This window comes from Hyposmocoma kahamanoa, unplaced genomic scaffold (assembly GCF_003589595.1).
Source record: "Hyposmocoma kahamanoa isolate Upper Pololo Valley unplaced genomic scaffold, ASM358959v1 65, whole genome shotgun sequence".
NCBI classification, from domain to species: domain Eukaryota; kingdom Metazoa; phylum Arthropoda; class Insecta; order Lepidoptera; family Cosmopterigidae; genus Hyposmocoma; species Hyposmocoma kahamanoa.
In genome coordinates, this window is record NW_020653853.1 from 5374046 (window position 1) to 5397781 (window position 23736).

The 23736-nt window shown below is 36.0% G+C and overlaps 3 protein-coding genes across 3 annotated transcripts; 1 reads left to right on the forward strand and 2 right to left on the reverse strand.

Annotated features, from left to right (window-relative positions):
• The first annotated feature begins 938 nt into the window (after positions 1-938).
• LOC113231274 (guanine nucleotide-binding protein subunit beta-like protein) lies at positions 939-2800 on the forward strand. Its single transcript, XM_026465512.1, has 5 exons — positions 939-1099; positions 1372-1580; positions 1884-2090; positions 2173-2424; positions 2518-2800. The coding sequence occupies exons 1-5, from the start codon at positions 991-993 to the stop codon at positions 2698-2700; spliced, it is 960 nt and encodes a 319-aa protein (XP_026321297.1). The 5' UTR covers positions 939-990; the 3' UTR covers positions 2701-2800.
• A 124-nt stretch (positions 2801-2924) lies between these two features.
• LOC113231273 (diphosphomevalonate decarboxylase) lies at positions 2925-4304 on the reverse strand. Its single transcript, XM_026465511.1, has one exon. The coding sequence runs from the start codon at positions 4230-4232 to the stop codon at positions 3063-3065; it is 1170 nt and encodes a 389-aa protein (XP_026321296.1). The 5' UTR covers positions 4233-4304; the 3' UTR covers positions 2925-3062.
• A 3771-nt stretch (positions 4305-8075) lies between these two features.
• Positions 8076-13424, reverse strand: LOC113231470 (15-hydroxyprostaglandin dehydrogenase [NAD(+)]-like). Its single transcript, XM_026465797.1, has 5 exons — positions 13323-13424; positions 12084-12320; positions 9766-9939; positions 8769-8935; positions 8076-8226 (listed from the first exon to the last, which is right to left on the reverse strand). The coding sequence occupies exons 1-5, from the start codon at positions 13422-13424 to the stop codon at positions 8076-8078; spliced, it is 831 nt and encodes a 276-aa protein (XP_026321582.1).
• Between the last annotated feature and the right edge of the window lie 10312 nt (positions 13425-23736).

The window sequence follows — 23736 nt, forward strand, 5'->3', positions numbered from 1 at the left end:
TGTTCTTTTTCTTTCGTTACATAGCAATATTCTTTAACATTTCGACACATGCAATAAATATGGTTATAAGAACATTGGACAAACGACTAGGGACAGTTCGATACTAGTAAATACTCGATACTTTTGTTTCGATATCGAGTACTTTTAGTATCGATTTCTTTCGATTTTTACTGGGTATCGGAAGAAGAATACTGGTATCAAATCAAAACACACACGCGTAAATATTTATCTAACCTTAATCCCACTTCCCAGGTAAATGATCTATCTTTTTACACATTATTTTCTTTCCATTTTCACCGTTTTACAGCAAACAAATGCAAACCGCGAAGTACCAGAGTAAAAAAATGTATATGTCTATCTATGGTCCCTTTGGATCATTTTTGGATGAATTTTGGACATACATCTCAGCGAATAAGCGAAATAGTGCGAAGCAGCAGCGAATAAGTGCATTTTTGTATTAGTTTTTATTTTAATTAATGTTTAGTTTAGGTGTAAATTCGCAGTAATAATCGATTATCAAAATCTCGATTAGCGGAATTATCGATTTAGCTATAATACTTTAAAAAAAAAGAAAATACCGTTTATTTATTTAATTGTGCAGTGCGTGCTTGTTAAAAGTTTACTACTTTTTTATTATTATGGTGCCGCCAAAATCTAAAGTATGGACATATAGGTATCGATACTTTTAAAGTACTCATATGATTCGTATCGCAAGACGAATTGATTACTATTTAAATAGGTATCAATACTTTGATGGTATCGAAACATTCCTACACATGACATGACGCTTTATTTTGCATGATTTTCACTAGGATAACGTTATAGTTAACGATAATAACATTTTAGCCGTTGTAACCATAACGATAAAAAGGGCAAGACTTACTTCCGTTTCCGTTGCTTTCGTGCTTGTCATCGAGTTGTCAAAATTCCGGTTCTTTTCGTTTCGTTGTGTGTAGGTAATCGGTTGCCCGCAGCAGGAAATTATCAAAAATGACTGAAACTCTGAAGCTCAGAGGCACTCTTTGCGGCCACAATGGATGGGTTACGCAAATTGCGACGAATCCCAAATATCCTGATATGATTTTGTCTTCTTCTCGAGGTGAGTGAGGTTATAATAATTTGTCAAGAAGCACTATAAATCTTAAAATCCATTTCCATCATAGAATTCTCACAATAACTGCAGATATTAATGCATTGAAACTAAGTAAAATAGTAACCTATAGTTTAGGGTAACATTATTTTATAATGATGACACAAATCTTTGCCACGCGATTCCTGAGCGGCAAGCGGATATGGGGCTGATAACACCATGATGAAAATATATACGCGTTTAAGGAAATTTGTGTTATATTGGTGAATTTAAAATTTCAGACAAGACCTTGATCGTATGGAAGTTGATAAGAGACGAGATGAACTATGGTGTACCTCAAAAGCGTCTATATGGCCACTCTCACTTCATCTCTGACGTGGTTCTCTCTAGTGATGGAAACTACGCTTTGTCTGGCTCGTGGGATAAGACCCTGCGTCTTTGGGATCTTGCCGCCGGAAAAACCACCAGGCGTTTTGAAGACCATACTAAGGTGTGATAAATCTTACTTTCGATAGGGTTATAGCGCCGATACGCGGCAGAAGATAAGTGTAAGTTGTGCCTAAGCGAGGCAGAAGAGTAGTGTGCTTGTGCCTATGCGAGGCAGAAGAACTTAGCCAGTTCAGTCCCAAATGATGTCCTTGGCACTGATGTTCTTGGTGTAAGTAGTAGCTTGTAAGTTCACATAATTTTGCATGTAGTAAATTACAGAAAAGGTAGACATGTTTAGTATATCTTGTTAACTTTAAATGCTGTGATATTTATGCAAAATTAATTTTATTTTCTTTATAAACAGGATGTCCTCTCGGTTGCCTTCTCTGTTGACAATCGTCAGATTGTGTCTGGTTCCCGAGACAAGACCATCAAGCTGTGGAATACTCTGGCTGAGTGCAAATACACCATCCAGGATGATGGACACTCTGACTGGGTGTCCTGTGTCCGCTTTTCTCCTAACCATGCCAACCCAATCATTGTTTCATGTGGATGGGACCGTACAGTCAAGGTGCATAAATTTCAAAGTGGATGGAGTAGATTATAATATAAAAAATGTTCTGTAAAGCTAATTAACTAAAAATCTTTTACAGGTCTGGCACTTGACCAACTGCAAGCTTAAGATCAACCATCTTGGTCATTCTGGTTACTTGAATACTGTCACTGTTTCCCCTGATGGTTCCCTTTGTGCTTCTGGAGGCAAGGACATGAAAGCTATGCTGTGGGACCTAAATGATGGCAAGCACCTGCACACCCTAGACCACAATGATATCATCACGGCTCTCTGCTTCTCACCCAACAGATATTGGCTGTGTGCTGCATTTGGACCTTCCATCAAAATCTGGGTAAGCAGATTATGCTGTACTGTAATCATTGGATCATGAACATTATTGCATTTTAGTTTAATGAAACGATTTCATTAATTTTATTCTTCTCAGGATCTTGAAAGCAAGGAAATGGTTGAAGAACTCAGACCGGAGATCATAAACCAACTACAAAATTCCAAATCTGACCCTCCTCAATGCCTATCCCTTGCTTGGTCTACAGATGGCCAGACCCTCTTTGCTGGGTACTCTGACAACATCATTAGAGTTTGGCAGGTATCAGTCTCAGCGCGATAAGGTGTATTGGAATAGGGATTTCATTTATTTTTGTGCTATTTACATAAGAATTTGTATATGACAGGAGGATAAAAATAAATGAAATTGTTTATGCATAAGTGTTTTTATTATGATCTCCCTGTAAGATTATGATCATTTGTTGGCTTTGTAAGCTATTGTGTAAAGTACAAAAAAATGCATTGATATGTTAATGTTAGTTATTGTAATAAAATATTTTTTGTATACATAACATTTTATTTTTTTAACAATAGTAGATCTCAGATTTGAAAATAATATTTGTGTTGCTCCTAAACCAGACATAATAAAGATTCCAAATTATTTATAATAGATACACAACCATGCACCAAACTATAAAAAATATGTCAATAAGAACTTAGAGGAATTCCAGCCTCATTCATGAGATGTGAACCGTCTACAAGTACAGTTGGGCCTTCACCAACTTTAGTATGAATAATATACTTGATCAAATCCTTTTCTTGTGGCTGAACAGATAATTTGCTCAACATGTTGGTGTCCAAATGTTCACTCCTAGAACTAAGTCCAGTAACATAAGCTTCAGGTGATGAGGACGGGAAAACATGCTTGATAAGAGACAGTACTTTAGGCACTTCTTTCTCAAGCAGATACAAGCATGCATTAGGACCAGCATCAAAGGTATATGCAACTTTGATCTCTCCACATATTTCGTTGTAGGTATGAACCAGTTCAATGATTTTGTGTGAAACCTCCGTGATGTATGTAAATGGAGGATAGGAGTCAAGACAGATCGCATGGAATTGGTTACTCTCCTTCATTGTTATCTCGGCAAACTTATTGTAGTTTCTTTCCTTTATTGCTTGACAAATCTCTTCAGTTCTTTTGGGAACACAATACTCTACTCTGTACTTTAATAAATCAGATGTTTCAGTAGATATCTTCATGCCTTTAGTTGAACTAATTTTCTTCTTTGATTCCCCTACAACAAGAATTAAAGCTCTCATTTCTGGCCAATGTTTAGAATCTGCAACTTGTGTTGCAATAGAATCTGATCCATCTGATTTCAATCCCGCATGCCATCTTACGAATCCACCGTACACACTGCGACAAGCGCTTCCCGAGCCCAATCTTGCGATTAAACTGACGTCAGATTTCACCTTGTATAATTTCGCTAAAGCCGATACCAGGCATGCGTACCCGGCAGCTGAGGAAGCCAGTCCAGCAGCCGTAGGAAAATTATTCTCCGAACATATATGAACTTTCCAAGTCAGAAAAATGTTGTCCACACTTTTTTCGTACGCTGCCCGATCTTTTATTTCTCTCAAACAATTCAGCAATCGTTGGTTAGAGAATGACTCCCTCTTTCCATTCAGCCATATCGTGTCTTCATCAAAGTCTGGTCTAGCACAAACCGAAGTTTTAGCACACATAACATTTATATCTAATGTAGCACTAACGGAATCATTTAACGGTAATATTAATTCTTCGTTGCGCTTGCCCCAATATTTTATTACAGCTATATTCACAGGTGCAACCACTGTCACTATTCCACTCATATCATAAATTTGCGCAAGCTTTTTTTGGAATAGAATAAATATAATCAGAATAAAGATTTATTCCTGCGAAATCCGAGTGCAAGTGAAGGAAATTAAACTTGAACCAAACAAAACTTTATTTGACAGTCTCAAGTAGGTATAGTGTATTTATATAGATTAGAGGATGGAAAAAAAAAGTTAACATGTATGTTTGACAGACTCCCTATTTTTTTGCATCTCAGTGTTGCCAGTGCCCAATGCCCAATTTCCATTCACGTTAAGTGAAACTGTCGTGTCTTAAATTTTATTAACATACAAGCACTAATACAAAATAGACAACTGTACTTTAATAAAGCCATTGTATTTGCTGACATTAAACGGTTCGACTTTTTTTGATTTTCGGAATGAGATAAAAAACTTTAAAAAAAAGTGTTGGGTCGTTGGGTCACGTAAATTTTCCGTTTTCAAAAATGCATATTCATCAGAAAAATAAATATTTTTTTCACATTCTTCCATATTTGACAGTCGACATCTATCAAAAGTTAAAGATTTTGAACGAAAACGATGGATTCAAAAAATTACCAGAAAAAGGAAGAAATAATATAATTGATTAACTTAGGGTCGTATTCTAGAACTCTAGTATTGACTAGAGTTTATATTTGAGCATTGAGTAGAGTTCTGGAATACGACCCTAAGGGTCGTATTCTAGAACTCTACTCAATGCTCAAGTCAGGATTGCAATTGAAACACAAGCACTGGAAATACGACCTTAATGGCAGGGACTTGAGTATGATTTCGAGTGCTTTAAACCATACTCAAATCCTGACTTGAGCATTGAGTAGAGTTCTAGAATACGACCCTAAGAGAGATGATTAATCGAGAATTATGTAGATGTTGTTTATTAAAACCTTAGAGGATGGAAAAAAGGTGAAACGGCTATTTTTAACTGACTTAAACAAAGGAGGATTTTTTGTATGTGTGTTACGCGATAACTCGATTTGTGAACCGATTTTGATGATTCTTTTTTGTTGGAAAGAGAGAACGTAGTTCACTAAGTAGTCTGTGAAAGAGAGTATCTCAGTATTGGTCCTATTTAAATTTGAAGAAAATATTCTACCTCTAAGGGTGGCAAACTAGGGGATGAATCTGGTTTCGCGCAACTTAATCCAGTAATTGATTTCATGATTTCAATAAAACTTGGCAGAGTCCTAAAAAAAGGATATCTATGCACAGGGTAGGTCAATGTTCTGCACTGATTTACTAGTCTCATGAAGTTATGACTTTGAACGTGAGTCAAAGTTAGAATAGAATTAAAAACTTTTATACGTATTATATTTTATTTTATGCAAAAGTCTGTCAAATATTCGTGATGGGAAAAAAGAAACGCATTTTGTATGGTGCTACACTCTAGCGGCGGCTTTTATAACTTATATTAACCGACAAAATTTTGTAGACCACTCTCATCACTATTTTTCTTTCAAGCCCTACAACGAGTTAGATGAGGAATATTATGGAGGGGACAAGGAACCGAGGTGCTTCGTAATTTCATCAGATTATACGCATTTTCAACGCTGCCATTTTCGTTTTGTGGCACCGAACGGTTGCCGTAGTGTAAAAATTGCTGAAATTATCCAGTATATATTTACTTGCTAAACAAGTGATTTAAATATATCGTTGTGTGATTGTTTAGTAGTGTATTTGACGAAGGATAGCGGATTTGGTGAATAATTTACGTAGTAATTGGCGACTTCCTTGGGTGGTACGGGTGAGTACCACTTCTATCAATATTCCAGGACTTTGCGGCTTACTAATCCTTTGGAATTTCTTTCAATCTTCCTTACAGGCTGTAGAGACCTTATTAAATGTTTCTTTATATAATTATGGTAAAGTAAAATGCTTCTATTAGTAGCATCGTTGTTTATAATAGGTGTAATGTGCAGTGAAGGTTTTATCGTTCTTAATATCGTCACCACGCCTTCTAAATGATGTTATTAGCTTAGCCAGGACCGAATTATCGTGTCTCTGTCTGCTAACATTACTAATACTTACAATGATGCTTGTTATCTGCGGGTTTAATTCATATTAGTCAGCATTATGTCGCCGTAGTCTTAATTTCGCGGAAATATTCAGCTAATTGGGGCACTTTGTTTATTTACCGTTGACGTGTTTACTCTCTTTTGTGTAGTATTGTAAAATAGTAAAAGTTCATTAGTTACAAAGTTAAAAAAATTGCAATTTTGTAGCAACTGGAGCCATGGAAAGGCATAAAAATTTATTAGGGTTATTTTGCGCTACTCCATTCGCGCCCACACGCATAGATTATGAAATTGTAACAGGCAATTCACGACGTATCTTTACAAAAATGTCATCTAATACACACTGTAAGAAAATCATTTTAATTGTTAACAAAACCAATTTTGAACTGGTAGGTGCAAAGTAGGATTATTTTTAAACATGTTAAAAGTATCACATTTAACTATTAGCTCAACGTTTCTCTGGCCGGGCCCATGGGCTGATGGGTCAGGCAACCCATGATGGTAGGTAGTTGGTAATTGTGTTTAATAACATTTATTCTCATTTTGAAATACTGGAGTCGCACGAATTTAATGGCTTATCAGATGAAGTAAAAATAAGAAAAAAGGCTTAATTGTCAACAAAACTTAATTAGCCCTCTATAATACAATGTTAGTCCACATTAAATTGAATAAGTTAATAAAAGTGCAATCCCAAAAAAGTGGTGTTACCAATTTGGGTGGGTCATTTAACAGCTGATAAGATAATGTTTATCAAAATACAGCTTTATTACTTAATGGTGACATTTCACGCTCTAAAAATGTAATCATTCTTTTTAAATTTATTTAAGGTAATTATTAACCGTATTTTGCAATACTAAAATTTATTGTATAACAAAGTTTGTAAAGTCAAATATAAATGAGTGCTTTTTGAGATTGAAATTACTGTTTTATTGGAAGGGTGAAGAGGGTAAGACATCAATATTTCTACTGAATATTATCCACAAAATTTGATATAAGCAAGATATCTTTGAAAAATGTTTTGTACCCTTGTGATGAAGTGATTTTGTTTATCTTTCAATTGATAAACACACAGTGACATTGACGCAAAAGCAAAAAGTATTTTTATTTATATTGATTATTTTAAAACTAAAACCAATATGAAATAATAGCATTAAATTTATTATTTTTTAATGTTTTTAGTTTCAATTGCTAATTAACCCTATGGCTTGATTTTTGTCAAATGTATAGATAATTTGAGCATTCTGATAGATATGTATTGTATATGAAATTTATCACTTTGAATGCTTTGATAATTTTGATCAAGTGGTCAATTGTATTGATACCAAACTATTACTTGAGACTTTTGTATAAATTAAACAAGTTGAACATCAATTTGCTGATAATTGTGTGTGGCATTAGGAACAAACATTATTTTAAGCATACTTGTTCTTTTGAATTAAAAATGTATGTATTTAATTGTCAAACTGAAATCAGCCAACTTAAACTTGCATCGAATTTTGGTGCACTTCATACATGTCACTAGGGCATCATTATTTTATAAACTGCTGTTGTATTATTGTAATCATTGTATGAAGGGGTGACAGCTTTGAATATACGCGACATCCTTCCGAGGACCGCGTGAACGGAAATACAGCGCTTAGACGTGCGCACGCGCTGCTGTTCTATTTATTATTGACAATACGTTTTTCATGTTTTTGTCGTACATCTCTGATAAGAAAATAAATCAAAGTTCATAAAATATGAAATATTTATTTTATTCTTGAAAACATATAATACAATATTACATATTAACAATGATTCAATATTTATTAATCTGATCTCAAAAAAATTATGGTTCGCTCAACTTTTCAAATTCTTTAAATGCGGCAGATATGACGGGCGTAATGTCCCTGGCTGGTTTGTCTGATAAAGACAACCAAATTGATCCATTTGCTCCTTCCTTGAACTTCTGTAAACACACAGCCACGGCTGACTCGGGCCTGTGGATTGCACAAGTGACTAATAGTATCTGTTAATTGCATTAACATATTAAAGGTTTTGGGAAATGGTACTGTGCAATGTGATATGGTAACATTGTTTTAGCCTCTTAAAAACTTTTAAATAGTTTTATTATAATGAATATCATGTTTTTGTTACCATTTTATTATTTTTTGTGAACATACTCCACTAGTTTGATTTGTTGATACAAAGATCGAACAAATACAAAGAAACATTCCCTCGGTCTGGCTGGATTCAGACCAGTGCTAGTCCGGGATTAAGCGCTCTCCCAACTGAACTATAGAATAAATCAGCAGACCCTATACTAATTTTTCTATTTGCTTTTTTGCCAATCTGCCTTTATTTTATTTACACGGCTTTTTTGCCGTAGTGCCATCTGTGAGCAACCTATGAAAGTTTTTCTAAATAGTTTTTTAGGTGCACCAGAAGTTGATTTAAGTGACTGAATAATTTAGTCGGACTTTAATAACTTTTATGGTTCTACGTTTGATTGTTATGTTTATCTTATAAGGGGATAACTTACTTTTGATTCTGATATTGTTTTTTATACTCTGCATCAAGTGCGACTAGTTCTTCGCCAGTTTTGTCATCATAAGCTCTTTCGCGCAATCCTAGCATTAGTGGGGTGTCTGTCGGTCCAATACATATTGTTAGTATTCTTACACCAGTTTGTTCATAAAAAGGCTCCACCTGCGAAAAAGTTATCAATAAATTTTTCAGAATATATTCTTTAGCTGTTTGGTTCAATAATAGCCATAGTTTTGACTTGTCAAGAAATATAAGTATTAAATTGTATTGCCGTGATAAGAGCAGATATCCAGCTAACATTGAAAGTATTTGTGTATGAAATGATAGTTCATTTTTGGGACCTCATTCCTGCAGCGCCTCTGCACAATAAGCCATACATAATTGACAAATATTTTGACGTGAACGCTTGGGACTATCGACATTGTAAAGGCACCCATGTACAGGACGATATGTTTTCACGACCCGTCTTTTCAGGCTAATCGAAACGACGAATCGATAGTGTTTGTTTCAGGTTAACTTGATCCAAAACGACATCGAAGATCGCAACAGCTCATGTTAGTACTTGACAGTTCATTTGACATTTTTCAACGTTGTTGTAATTGTTACAGAGGAGAGCCTCATTTTGCGTTGGGAGTAACAAATAAGTTTGAAACCTTTGTCTGTCTGCGGCGCACAGATGGACGTGCGGGAGCCACGATCTCAAGCAGTTTTTTTTATTTGAAGGCTGGTTTATATTGGGGTGGTTTAATGGTGGTTTAATTGGTGATGAACATCTATGTGCTCAGCTGTTTAAAGATCATCAGCTCTTGTCCCATTTAGTGATCTCCACCATACAATATGTCGAAGAATTTTTAAATCAAAGTTTTTTTTGTATCGCCGTTTATTGATAAGTTTGCCGATTTCTGTCGATGTTTTATATGGAATAACATTGATTGAATAAAGCTTGAAAAAAAAAACATAACGTCCTTATTAACCCCTGAAGTATTACTTACGGCTAAACTCTGACTAAAGTGCAGCACAGCCATTTTCGAGCCAGAGTAGATTGGCAGGTGTCTCCACCGATAAACAGCAGCAGTGGATGACACGTTAATAATTGTACCACCTGCACCACCTTCGTCTTTCCTCATATGCTTCACTCCTTTCATCGTCAGTGATACCACACCTTGCTACAACAATAAAGGAATTTTTAAATATATAAAGGAAAATAGAAATATGAAGGTACTGACGAATATCGTACGATGGCCCGTTCATATTACAAGAGACCGATACCTCCAATGAACACTACGCCAAGTTATTTTTTTTTACTTTTTTGTGAACAACCGTATTTATTTACTAATACCTATTATGCTCCCCGAAATTTGTAAAAAAAAGAAACAAAAACAAAATTCGAAAATAAAGCAAAAAAACGAATTTCGTGAAAAAAAAATTAGGAAACAAAAAGTAAAACTTCCGATGTCGTTGCAGCTGTTGAAGCGGTTAAAACGCTGATTTTAGAAACATTGCTCATTGGGCTGAGTCTTTTGGCTTGTTGATTAATCCCAAAAAGTAGCAGGCCATGATTGTGGGAAGTGAGCATATAGGTACGTGGCACTTTGGACTTTGATTCTGTCCCAATTATACAGTATAATTCAACGCCTATTGCCTATACTTCTACTGCTACTAATCTGGGTCTGCTTGTGGATTGTAATTTAACTTGGACTTCACATATTAATGAAGTCAGTTGAAAAACCCATTTCTCTTTGCACTCGCTTAAGCGCCTCCAAAACTTTATGCCTTTAAAAACCAAGATCTGTGTAGCTCAATCTCTTATATTACCGTTCTTAGACTATGCAGATTCCTGTTATTTAGATGCTACTGAAGAACTGCTAAATAATCTTGAACGGTTGCAAAATCTATGTATAAGGTTCATCTTTGGCCTTCGTAAATATGATCGAATCTCACACTATCGCAATCAGCTCAAGTGGCTTCCCATTCGTCTGAGCAGGAATTTGCATATCGTCTCTCTTCTTTACAACATTCTACATAATCCTTTGTCTCCCTCTGAAAGAGCGTTTCAGCTTTCTCAGGTCCCAGGATAAGCCTTGTCGCTCTCTCGTTAGGTCCCAGTTATCTTTTCCATCATTGAATTCCGGTTTTTATTCTCACTCCTTTACTGTTCATGCGGTCAGACTTTGGAACGCACTTCCCATTACTGTCCATGCCAGTAAATCCTTAGCTATCTTTAAAATGAGAGTCAAGGAACACTATTTATCCTCAGTTCCATCCATTTTATAGATATTATAATACGAAATATGTATTTATCTAAGTATTTATACAGTCTAGTAATTTAATATTTTTTCTGTTCTTTTTTTTATTATTATTTTATTACATAATTTAATTTTGTTTTGTTGTGCACGTAAACCCGTTATCGTAATTATTGCGTCCTGTAATTTGGTCTGCAGGAAGAAATTTCTTATAGAAATAAGCAGTACCTTTTGTTTGTGTTTTCCGTTTTACCGAATGTGATTTGAAATAAATAAATAAAATAAAAACAGAACAGATCCAGAAATTAAGTTATCGTAGTGTTCATTGCAGGTATCGAGACGTTGAGTTACGGACACCAGCCCGTTACGCGTGCCTTATTCCAGCGTGACCATGGTCGAGTTTTTGAAATTTGACTAGCCAAAGCTATTAGGGTGTTTTACTGTCCACGCTGAAATAAGCTTATTCCGGCGGCATCCTTTTTTGGATCTCTAGAACCACAGCTCCTAGCTTAGATCTGATTGCACCCAGAAAAAGTTGTCAATTAGTCGGTTCTAGTCGCAAAGTTTTAGAATTAGTCGCTCATTTGTCTAAAAGATATTGGATATTCAGTTTTTTCATTGATTGTTACATTTACATTGAAAAATTATACACATAATGAAAAATGTATGTCTGTATTCCGTCCAACCGTTTATTTAACTTGTGACAGTTTGAGTTCAAATCGATTAGTGATGTTCTAATGCGTTACCGATTCTATTTTATATAACATATCGATACGATATATAACAATACGGCACGCGCCCGTTACTACGTACCATTAGCGTTGAATTTGAATATTAAGAATCAAGCTTGACTATACCAGTTACATTTAATTAAGCTGATTCAGCAAACAAAAAATACAAACGCAATGAGAAAATTACGAAATTTCGCCAATTTAAAGATGCAGTACAAAAATTCATAAACTATAAGATGTTTAAAACTTGTTACAGAATATGATATCGTCGTCTGATTTTCGTTTGCGAGCAGAGGCTCGTGGCCTAAAAATGTATGTACAAATAAAAAAACTTACCCAATTCACATCACTAGCATTCCTCCATACTTTAGGTGCGTCGCTCATGATACCAGCATTGTTAATAATCACATCGATTTGTTTAAATTCGCTCACGACTTGCTCGAAAGCTGCTGTAATAGCGTCTTCACTGCTCACATCACAATTGATGAATAACACCTTTCCTGGATAATTGTTGTTGAGACGATTTGCTGTTGCTTCACCAACTTCTGCTTGTATGTCCAGGATGGCTATAGTCTAAGTCAAAGTCAAAGATCATTTTATTCCATAGGTAATAAAAATTTACACTTGAAAATGTCACATTTACATTACATTACGCTACTGCTCGTTCAATACGCTGACTTCCCTGAGAAGAACAAGCAAGAAACTCAAGGGATTGCTCTTTTCAAATAAACTTAAATGTTATGGAATACACTTTGAATCAAATTTATGTGGATTATGGAGCGATGTCGTCTTTCCATACATCTTTATCTAACACGTAGTCTTCAATTTTGTAATATGACTTTTCAATCAAAATATTTTTAATGTAGTTTTTAAACTTAGGAAATGATAATCTTAATATATGCTCCGGAATCTTATTGTAAAAACGTATACAGTTCCCCATAAAAGACTCGTTTATCTTGGTAAAACGAAATCGTGGTACCATGAGTTTGGACTTAGCTCTAAGGTTAATATTAAGTATGGATCTCTTCTTTCTTATTGAAATTAAGTATGTTTTTACGGGCATATAAAATATTTTAGTAAATGTACTGTGATGCCACAGTCATGATACCAGTCTCTTTAAACTTTCCTCTGAGAGAAACCCGAGAGCCTAGACGGTACACAGAACGAATCGCTTGTTTTTGCAATACAAATATGGTTTAAATATGAGAATCCCATAGGACATTATACTATGGAAGTATCTAAAGTAAACTAGTCTAGCAGTACTAACATCGGTAAGCTCACGTATTCTGCGGACTGCGTATGCAGCGGAGCTTAATCTGCTGGCCAAGGAAGATATACGTGGAAACCATTGAAGTTTACTATCTAAAGTCATTCTGCATTTAAAATGTAATTATTTATTGGGATGACCGAATGTTTTAAGTATTTTTTTAACAGAATAAAAGCACAATTGCGTGCGACTGTATCATCTACGCGAAAAATGGTTGTCGATACAACCGAAAAAAATATATAAATTTCTGAATTAAACTTGAAGAAATGACTACTATGTGTGTTAAAGAAGACGAATGGTGTACTTACTGCAGCTCCTTCTTTCAAAAACGCTTCCGCGTACAGAGCACCTAGACCTGAAGCACCACCGGTAACCAGAACAGATTTTCCCTTAATGTCTGTTTCTGCCATTTTACTGGTTGCCGCCGTTGCTGTATCTTAGTGTTAAGGACGTGCCAAATTGTCTCGCTTATATATGGGAAATACGTTTTATCGCGGAGATAACACTATTAACATGACAATTTACTCATAAGTAACATATAAATTCAGATAAAACTCAAAAAAGTATATTTTTATGGGGTTATGTTTATTAACACGAAAGCAGGGTATTTTCTAATTAACACGGCATTCCTAAGGCTTAAAAAGAGCAATAATTATTTTTGTGAGACTACCAAAACTTCTTACAAATATTATAGCTGATTATCGATTAGTACAGGACGTCAATGAGTTATTAAAAATAAACCTGCATGTGAAAATTTGCAACGATCGATACTATAATATATAATATATAATGGGAGATTGTATAACCACATTCATTTTAGGCACAAATGTAATCGTTATATGGATGTGGATTTTCTGACAATTGAGTGTTGTTAAAAAAAACCCACCTTTACCTTTTTTTACATCTTTTACACACTTATTAAATTAATTAGCGTATGTATTAGCCTGCCGTGTTACTCGACATGGTCGTCAAAAATGGTAATGTTAGCCGACATGTCTTCAGACATTTTTGACGCAAAATGTCGATATATCCGTTAACATATCGGGTAACCTAACATTCGTTGTGAACACGTTTATGTGTTATTTTTGACGTAGATAATATTTCTGAAAGTCATTGTGGTAATCTGACAAACATTTCGTTTTATGTTAGGGATAAAAATGCGATATTAAAGTTGATTGTAATGATGGGATTATTAGACTATAAAACTCGCAGAATCATGTGCAAAAATCATGTTTTCTCAAATTTTGCAGTCCATTTCGATTTAATTTCTGAATTCTAGATTCGGCTGTGTTAAATTTCGTTGTTAATTATGATTTCGAAAATACAATTTTGTTCTGGGAGTCTACTCTCGTTCTCCTGCCGACATCCGTCCGAAACAATAATTGTAAAATAAGTAAAACTCGACCAAATTCAATTCAAAGACAATGTCAAGTATGAAGCTTCATTTGCATCATGCGTCTTTTAATTTAGTCGAGTATTACTTATTTGACAATAATTGCTTCGGACGGCTCAATAGTCGTCAACAGCTGCTTTCGTGAACAATGTAAACGAAATTGACAGGCACTTTATTGTGCAAATTACGCCATTGAGGTATGTATCGTGTATATACATACACGACCTGTAAGTATCCAAATCCCAAAGTTTTGGATGTTTTTGGATTGTTTTTGGATTCTGCTGTGTAGGATTTCGTTGTTAGTCCAGATTAAAAAAAATTTGCTTCTGATTAGTGTCGATTGCTGTTGGAGCTGAATAGTGGTCGACAGCTGCTTTCTTGGATACCGTTCCTACGACCTCCGTGGTCGAGTGGTGCAAGCCACCAGTTTACATTATGCAGCCATCTCTGAGCTAAGTAACTTTTTTATATTGTCCCGGGTCTGGGTGCTAGTGGTACCGACTCGTCGTTGCTTCCGATTTCCATAACACAAGTGCTTTAGTTACTTACTTTGGGATCATAGCAACTTATGCGATGTTGTCTAATACTGTAAACGAACGTTGATAGACACCTCAATATGTACAATACGCCATTGAGGTTCTAAGTACATGCACGACCATGTTAATTCTCCAAATACCTTCTTGTTGCGCCCGCCTAGTAGATAAAAAGACGTTTATGTAAAACTAATAGACCACAATAAATTACTGTAAAAGTAACAAAGAACATGTTAAGGAAAACTTTAATAAAATCTCCTGACACTTGGCAGAATATCAGCTAAAGCAATGTGCTTCTTAATACACTGTAGCTGAGTCATTGAATTATTTGTATGGTTATATTAATATTATAGTGATCATTTCTTAGTTCCTCTTTTTATAGTATTATTTTAAGACTTATATCAGTAGAACTGTGTAAGTAATATTGATTTAATTATAAACATACCTTGCCAATCAACATCTTAGGTGAGTTGAACGCATTTCCAAGAGATGGTCAGAGGAACTTTTCGAACTGGTGCCACCGTCACGTTTCCACAATCGCACCTTCCGCCAAGGAATAGAGCCCATCCCCACATCATAGATGGCTGGCATTGTAAGCGCCCAGTTACATGAGGAGAAAGCTTTCGCGCGGCCGCCGCACGGCGACCGCCCAGTTACCACGCCTTGATGTACATTAATAGCGAATCTGAATTCTATTTACTAGGCAACAACATTTAAATTCTTCTTAAATAATACAACCGCGCGGTCGCCGCGTGGCCGCTGTGTAGACCAAATTCAAGCCAGGTTCGCCCGCGTGCCCGGGACGCTCATGTAGGTAAGTTGAAACGTAAAATCTAAATATATAGAGCGCATTTTGCCATGACAGTTAGACGCATGCCGTCGCGGCAACGCGGGGTGAGCGCCATGAAATTCGCCCTAAGGCCACGCGGACATTACGTTCGTTTCTTCCTCGAACCTGCAAGATGTGGAATGGTCTCCCTCTTGAAGTATTTCCTTTGCGCTATAATATGGGGTTTTTAAAAAATCGTGTCAACAGGGCTCTAAAAAGGCTGGCAACGCATGGGTAGCACATCTGATGTTGCAAATGTCCACGGGTGACGATGACCACCTCCCATCAAGTAGCTCGTCTGCCTTTTGTCCCCTACTTTACATAAATAAAAGATACTACCTCGGACTACTCTATTTTATCATAAATTTCGTTTGGCAGTATTCAATGTATGTGTAATTGCAGTTCGTGCGTACTACGTAATCGGTGCATCATTTATGTGTCCCAACTTCAGTTTTACACATGTTGGATGGTACACATTGCATATTCTGTTCAGATAGTGCAATGAAGCGAGGCGGGCCGCTCCACTTGGTGACGTATCAGAGCGATAGCGCGTGCGTCGGGTGAAAACTTGGAATAAATTTAACACATGGATTAAAAACGCTGAAATCATGACTTGCCATCATACCGATTAAGCGCACGGACGTTTTGAGATCATGCCTTGCGTGAGATTATACTCTTTTTAAAGTAGACCGCTATTGTTAAAAGGCCTGAATTGAACTGTTACAACTTATTGCAGAATCTGTTACGGTGCTTTGTCTCCAAATCGCATCCCTGATGTATTGACGCCACATCTGAAAAATGATAGCTTTTTACTTTTTGACTAACGAAAATAATCGATAATTTTTTTATGCTTAACTAGGACAATTTGGTAAGCAAGACGCTTTGGAAACATCTATCTAAATACAGTGGTTTTAGCAAAAAAAAAATCTCCAGAGTTATATTGCACATTCTTGGTTAATAAGGCCACATCTGCGCGATAAGAACTTTTTAGGAGATTTAAAGTTTCTATGAACAAAATTAGATAGCTTTCTTATACTTAAATGAGAAAGTTGTATCATTTCACATAATAATATGTATACATGATTTCTTTCATGTAGTTCATATTGCAAGGTGAGGTGTCATTGGTGCCAATAGGGTGGTATAAGGCAGTGCAAGTGCACTCCGCTGTATTGGCTTGTTAAATAAATGTTATGTGGGAAATATCGAATAAAATATACAGAAAATAAACTAAATTTATAAGGATACATTGTTATGACAATGTATCCTTATGTAAAGTACGCGCTCTCGAAGCAATATTTTTCTCTGATTCATATCTCTCACAATTGACAATGAGTTAATGTTTGGCACCCAAAACAAATGATGTGAATTAAATTATGATTCTCTTTTTAATTGCAAGTATTTGAGGTATCCTATATTTACGGTGCTAGTGCTTGACACGTGATATCTGTTACGAGTGTGGTACGTGTAGTTTCAATACTCCACATACCAAATTCCCTTTGTACCGCAGGCGGAAGTGTCAATTTGTACTCATACCCCCGCCGCGTGTTCCTGACTCCTCACTGCGTTCATCTTTCCAATGCTTCTGGGGTCCGTGCCAAAAATAAATTCAAATCAATCAAATAGGATCGTAAATCTGCTAAGACACGAAAACATACTTTCAATTGTGACTACTATTTTTAATAATAATCTTAATTTTTCTCTGTAGAGCGACAATGAAAAATCTGCGATCGTTTTAATAGGCACTCGGGAAGTTGAAATATGCAAAGTCGGTAAAGAGGTGTCTTGTGACGAAGCTTCTTCCGTTACCTCTTACGTTGGAGAGAAAATCAATCGCTTGATCCGATAATGCTTAGGAGTTTTCGCTCGTCAAAAAAAAGATTTTATTTTTCTATTATACACGCTTCGTGAAACTAATACCATAGTAGAATAAGAACTATAATTTCCTAGTGCAGTGTAATATCATTGATGAAAATATCAAGTTTCATATGTTACTTAAAACATATACGTACTATGTTCGTCTTGATTTGTCTTTTAAATGTGTTAATATGTCTTTAGTCATAATTATGCGTATTTAGCAATTAATATCGAATCGGGGCATAACAACTTTCGACGTCAAGTGGTTCTTCTACTTCGGTATATCTCTCATTATGCTAATCGGACGTGTGATTAGATGTTAAAGAATTCTAGAAAATAATTAGGTCGTAGTTATGCGCGCACAATGAAATCAATTATCAATAACAAGAAAAATCAATACAAAGTCCTTTAACTATGCACTTTAGGTTTAGTATATTTAATGACGTGTTTTAAAATTCATACTTTACTGAAATACAATAAAGGATGATATGATATTGCCTTATTGTTTTCATTCTCAACAATTACGCTACCGGTATATAATTGTTGAATAGTATGTTTATGATTGATATTAATCAAAATCAACATTACCGTAAAATATAATTATTCATTTCATAATAACAAAATATGTAATGTACCATTACATGTTTTGTTATTAAATATTTTATTGGATTACGTAACCATAACAAATATTATTATTCTTTAGATCTTCCAATAGAAACTGAATAGTAGGAGGCTTCAGCTATGTTCAAGTGATAAGATGAACATGACGTGCGCCTGGTTGTAAGCGATACACCTATCCATAGCATTTCCAGTGTCACTCAGAACTTTAAGCGCCCAGTTACACGAGGAGAAAGTGTTCGCTCGGCCGCCGCGCGGCGACCGCCCAGTTACCACGCCTTCACGTACATTAATGGCGAATCCAAGTTCTATTTACTAGCGTGCCCGAGACGATCATTTAATTTAAAACGTAAAGCTAAATGGATAGAGCTCATTTTGCCATGACAGACGCATGCGGACGCTGCACGGCGGCAACGCGGACTCCGCTCGGCGACCGCGCGGCGGCCGCGCGGAGTGAGCGCGATGAAATTCTTGTTGAATAAATGCGCCCTTAATCGCAAACTGCCACTACGCCCGTTACCCTGAGACGTAAGTTGATCACTCCCGTGTGCCTGTAATTTCATCACCACTCTTCAAAATCGGAGCGCAGTAATGCTCCCATTACTGTTTGGCGGCAGAAATGGGTAAGGTGGCAGTTCTTCCCTGGACAAAGTCTTTTTGTTCCTACTGCAACTGAAAACACAACTTGGTTCCTCCCGGTACACTCCGAATGTTTGACTTTCAGGTTTAACATATTGAATTTAGCTCGACTTCTCATCAACATTCATGAATACTCAATAGATTTAAATGTACTATACAGTTGACTTAAACATAATCGTGTCTACGTTTTAAGTGGCGTAGTTAGGTCATACTGCGTGTCTGACGCAAATATCCTTAGAGTGCGGATGATGTCAATCAGTTATTTAGCCGAGAATATACCTATGTTACAATATTCGCTTAGTTGCTCTGAGTTTTTAGCTTCAGACACTCTTGTAAAGTTTTTTGTAGTACTCGTGCACTTGGTAAAAATTTTTAATGTATGATTAAAGCTTTTAATGTTCGGTAATTTTCATTCGATAACTGTGTTCTGAATAACGTTTGTAGCCTTTGCCGGTCGAGAAGCTCGAGTAATCGTACGGGTGGACGTCATTTCGGTTCGGTTTCGAATACGACAATTTGACGTTCGATTCGAGTATTGTGAATAAAAATGAAAAGAAATCGGTCGACAACTGAGTTGTCGTAAGGTTCTAAATCGACCCCTAGGTCAGACAGTCATATTCGGTTCGGGCTTTCAGAGGTGCCCTTTTGAAATTTACGGATTATTCAGACTCCACAAGTTAGAGTTTACAAAATATTTATTTACATTTCACATTTAGTCTTATTTTATAGATTCATGTTATTATATATTTTACAAGCATTAGTTTATCATCATTTACCTAATATTATGAATTCGTGTGTACATTTCATATAATAAATTTATTCTTTAATTATTGAGTATATAATATTCAATTTCATGATTTATTGGATTTTATTGCCGACAAGGAGCCAACTTTCCTTTCAATTATTTTAAGATTAGCTGGAAGAAATCCCCTTATGGGATAATCTCGCCTTTGTACAATAACGCTCTATTTCTTTGTTAATTTGTTATTTGTTTTTGTCGCATAATAAAGTGTTTGCATACGTACTGCCGGTGTTGCAAAAATTGTGAATTTTTTAAAGGAAAATGTAATAAAATCGATATTTTTTAGAAAAGTTATTACGAAACTTGCGTATACAATTCAGTGTTGCCAGTTTTAGAACTATATTGCAATGTTATTTGTATTTTTTTACATGATAAAAGTTGATTTCGCTCCTTTTAAAGAAACGAGATACGCTTCACTATACGAGATTTATCTAGAATATGGGAGAAACGAGTTTCCTAAGTGTGACTTAGACTTGTTTAACTGGGTAATGTGTTTGATTAACTACTCATCGTAGCTACTTCTCGGTAAATTGATTAATTGAATGTTGGTCATATTATAGGAATTGGAAATTGACAAAATTCTGTAGTGTTCCAATTTGGCTATTTCTCCTTCAAGATCGTCGTTGAGTAGCTTACCTTATGTAAACATGACTTGTGTTAGAAGTCCCGCTTTTCCATATTACATTTTCTATATCCGTAAATAAAGAAAGTAAAAGGTCTTAGGTTGGTATGTTGACTGTAAATTAGGTAGGTACCGTTCAGTCAGACGTAATAAATCCGTTCATGTAGTTGTTGACATTCTATTTTGGGCGTTATGTAGACAGCGTTTAGTATTCATGTTCTTTTGTAGCAAAGCCCTCGCGACTGTTCCCAATTGAGGTTTCCATGTTAGAGATTTAATGTCACCTGACGAAGGTCCTCTCTTAGCGTACAACGGGGGTTCTAACTTTGAAATGAAATTATGCGTTATATATTCAACTTTGTGTACGGTAGACTTACAACGCTATATTGTATACGAGTGGTAGTGTAGGATTAAATACTAAAGGACATCCTTCGGTGCTTTATAGTCTTGCTTTTAGATTTAATTGTGTATAAGGTATGCTGTCTCAAAAGCCAGTTCTGACTTTCACAAGTAAGATTTTGTAGAGCCGAGCAAAATGTTCACTTATTATCTCAACCATAGATGTATTTTTAGTATACGAAAGATTCTACTTTAAAATTATTTAAACGACCTTGTTTCCATTTGGCGAAGCATTTCCAATTTCCATTTTTATCTCGTCTGACTAGGCGTTAAATATTCATTCGATATTGATGAAGCGCATAAGAATACTCAATAACTTTGTATATGTACATCACTAAAAGTACCCCTAATATCGGCGCTGTCCGGAAACTTCCGTATCTACTTCCAGGTTGTATAATTTACGAAACTTTCCATTTACAGTACTAGCGGTATCGATTTTTACATCGATGCACGCTCTAATTTGCGGACGAGTAATAATTAACAAGAATTATTTGATCTTGACGTGGGAAAGAACGAAGCAACGATGTGTGAATTTACTTCCTTTTGTTTTTGTGGTGTCTTTTCTTGTTATTGGACTCTTGCTTTTTGATATCTGTACTAACACTAGAGAAATTAATGGTTTAGTGGTAGGGAAAGAGCTCCGACCTTTTTTTAGCAAAGTTATCATTAGTGTGTCTCTCCTAAGGCGCCATTATGATTATGACGTCATTACCACAGCATTGCTGTTTCATAGTGTGATTTAGGCCTTTTCCTATGCGCGCCATTTTGCCCGGTCCTCAGCTTGTAGCATTCATAAATGCTGCCAGCAACCTTTCGCTAATCGTCACTCCATTTGACCAGAGGGTCCTACACTACGTTTGACGAACCGTGGTTTCTTTCATGAACTCGTTCGGGCGGGTGCTTATTCTATTAGCTATTTTTTTATTGCTTCCAAAAGTCCACGCCAGTCAGCCGTGATCATGGGACCAGTAAAGAGCCCGAAACGTACGTTTCTTTAGAAAAAAAACTTAAATCCGAAAAAATTGTTTCGTTTCCTATGCCAAGGAAAAGCTATAGTTTTCTATACTTATCAAATAATCTCTAGATTTGTTTTCGTTAATTAATAATAATAATAATAACGCACACACTCAACATAGCCCCGCACTAGGGAAACCCTGTGTCGCGGGTGCCATGGACACACACATAGACAATCACAAATTACACCCAAACTCACGAGAGAAATTTATCCCGGCCCGGGAATCGAACCTGGGACCTCTGCTTGGCAGTCCGGCATGGTAACCGTTCGGCCACGGAGGCAGTTTTGTTTTAAATTGAAACGTTCCGATCATCTTAATGGACTGTGAAGGCCCGACATCCAGAAGCTTTGTGTTATAATTAGTACCCGTCATACCCTTACAAAGACAGATTTAACCTCGAAATTGCCAAGACATAATTTAAGGGAACATTTAGTTGAATTGCTTTATATGTAAGGGTTGGATGTTGGTAGAATAACGACACAAATGTATATAACGATCGTGGATAAAAGTCGATCTCGGTTTGCACATTCTAAGCACATCGAGGATGTACTTAAAAAGGCCAGGTTTAAAGTGCTAAGAATGCTTATTATGGCGTGTATTAAAAGATTAATGCGAGTGGAGGAAGCGAGAGATATTCCAAGAGGGATGCGGGTGGAGCCCATAGTCTGCCTACTCCAGGAAGACAGGCGTGAGGTTCTGTATTTAAATACCAGGTGAAGATTGAATACCGGCAAATTGCTTTTTTTATACCAATTGACGGGACGAACAAGTCGTGCGTCGTCTGGTGGTAAGCGAAATGCCTGTCCATAGCAGGTGCCACTCGGAGCTTTAAATCGTAAAGATCTAAGGGGTACTGGCACTGCGCTCATCACCCTGACAAGCTGACAAGTCACATGTGCCTGTAATTTCACCAGCATCCTTATACTTTAAAACCGGAACGGAGTAATGCTCATGTTACTGTTTGGCGGCAGAATTAGGTAAGTAGTAGCTTTTGACGAACTGTTTCACATGTTTCACTGCTGAGGCTTTTGCCATTTTGTCGACACAGTTTAAAGTTGTAATGTACATCTTTATATATTTGGTCTCATTTTCTTATGACTTAAAGTAAATCTTAATACTAAACATTGAGATCTAAAATGGTCAACCACTCAAAATTTGTCGAGTTGTGCATGCAAAACAACCGGACACTGATATTCTGTGGTGGCCGAGGAACGTAGCGGACGCCACTGACAATCAACAACAAAACACAAATCAAAATAAAACACTTTACACAGAAAAAAATATAATATTTAAATATACATAAAATTTAGTATGAAATAATAGTAAATCGTGTATATATATTATTATATGAAATTTATAATTTAAAATATATAACGTAAAATCAATATCTACTTCTCTTGTTAAGGATTATCAGTCTATATTATTATCGCTTGTATAAATAATTCAATTGAACATAAGTACTTTTTCTTTTTGTCAATTGGTGGGTGAAAACACAGCTGCGCGTTAGAGACACCGTGTGGCTCTAGGACACGTGACAGGTTATATTTAAAAAACTGGATTTTGATTTTATGCATTAACTATTAGATATGCATGTTTACATTCTATTTCACGGCTTCCTCTTGTATTCAATCGACGAAATCACTTTGCCGTAATGTAGTCGATTCTTGTCGTCGCTTCAGTGTGTGCTCTATTGTCTCTGAACTAGATTGTCTCTTCCACCCGTTTACTTAACCTTCGCTAACAATCAGTCGTGCCTGTTGCAGTGCAGGTGTTTTTTATTTGTTTGTAAACTTCCAAAACAATTATTGTACCTGATCGCATAGCAACAAATTGTATTGTTTATTATTTATTCTAGTACTAATCTTATCTTATTGTCTTCATATGTTGTGGTTTTCATAATTTGTCCGTCTTCGCTAATGCTCAGTTTTGATTTAACACGGCGATGGAACGGAGCTGGCATTTCGTAACCTTTGGTATTTATTTATTGCTAGATGCTAGTTGCGATACGATCAAGTTC

Bases quoted from the DNA above. Each gene is read 5' to 3' on its own strand.
- LOC113231273 (XM_026465511.1), bottom strand. From the start codon at position 4,232: ATGAGTGGAATAGTGACAGTGGTTGCACCTGTGAATATAGCTGTAATA.
- LOC113231470 (XM_026465797.1), bottom strand. From the start codon at position 13,424: ATGGCAGAAACAGACATTAAGGGAAAATCTGTTCTGGTTACCGGTGGT. The intron at 9,940-12,083 runs GTAAGTTTTTTT...TTATTGTTGTAG, and splicing joins ATGCTAGTGATGTGAATTGG to CAAGGTGTGGTATCACTGAC. The intron at 8,936-9,765 runs GTAAGTAATACT...ACTTTTTCGCAG, and splicing joins ACTTTAGTCAGAGTTTAGCC to GTGGAGCCTTTTTATGAACA.
- LOC113231274 (XM_026465512.1), top strand. From the start codon at position 991: ATGACTGAAACTCTGAAGCTCAGAGGCACTCTTTGCGGCCACAATGGA. The intron at 1,100-1,371 runs GTGAGTGAGGTT...TTAAAATTTCAG, and splicing joins GATTTTGTCTTCTTCTCGAG to ACAAGACCTTGATCGTATGG. The intron at 2,425-2,517 runs GTAAGCAGATTA...TATTCTTCTCAG, and splicing joins GACCTTCCATCAAAATCTGG to GATCTTGAAAGCAAGGAAAT.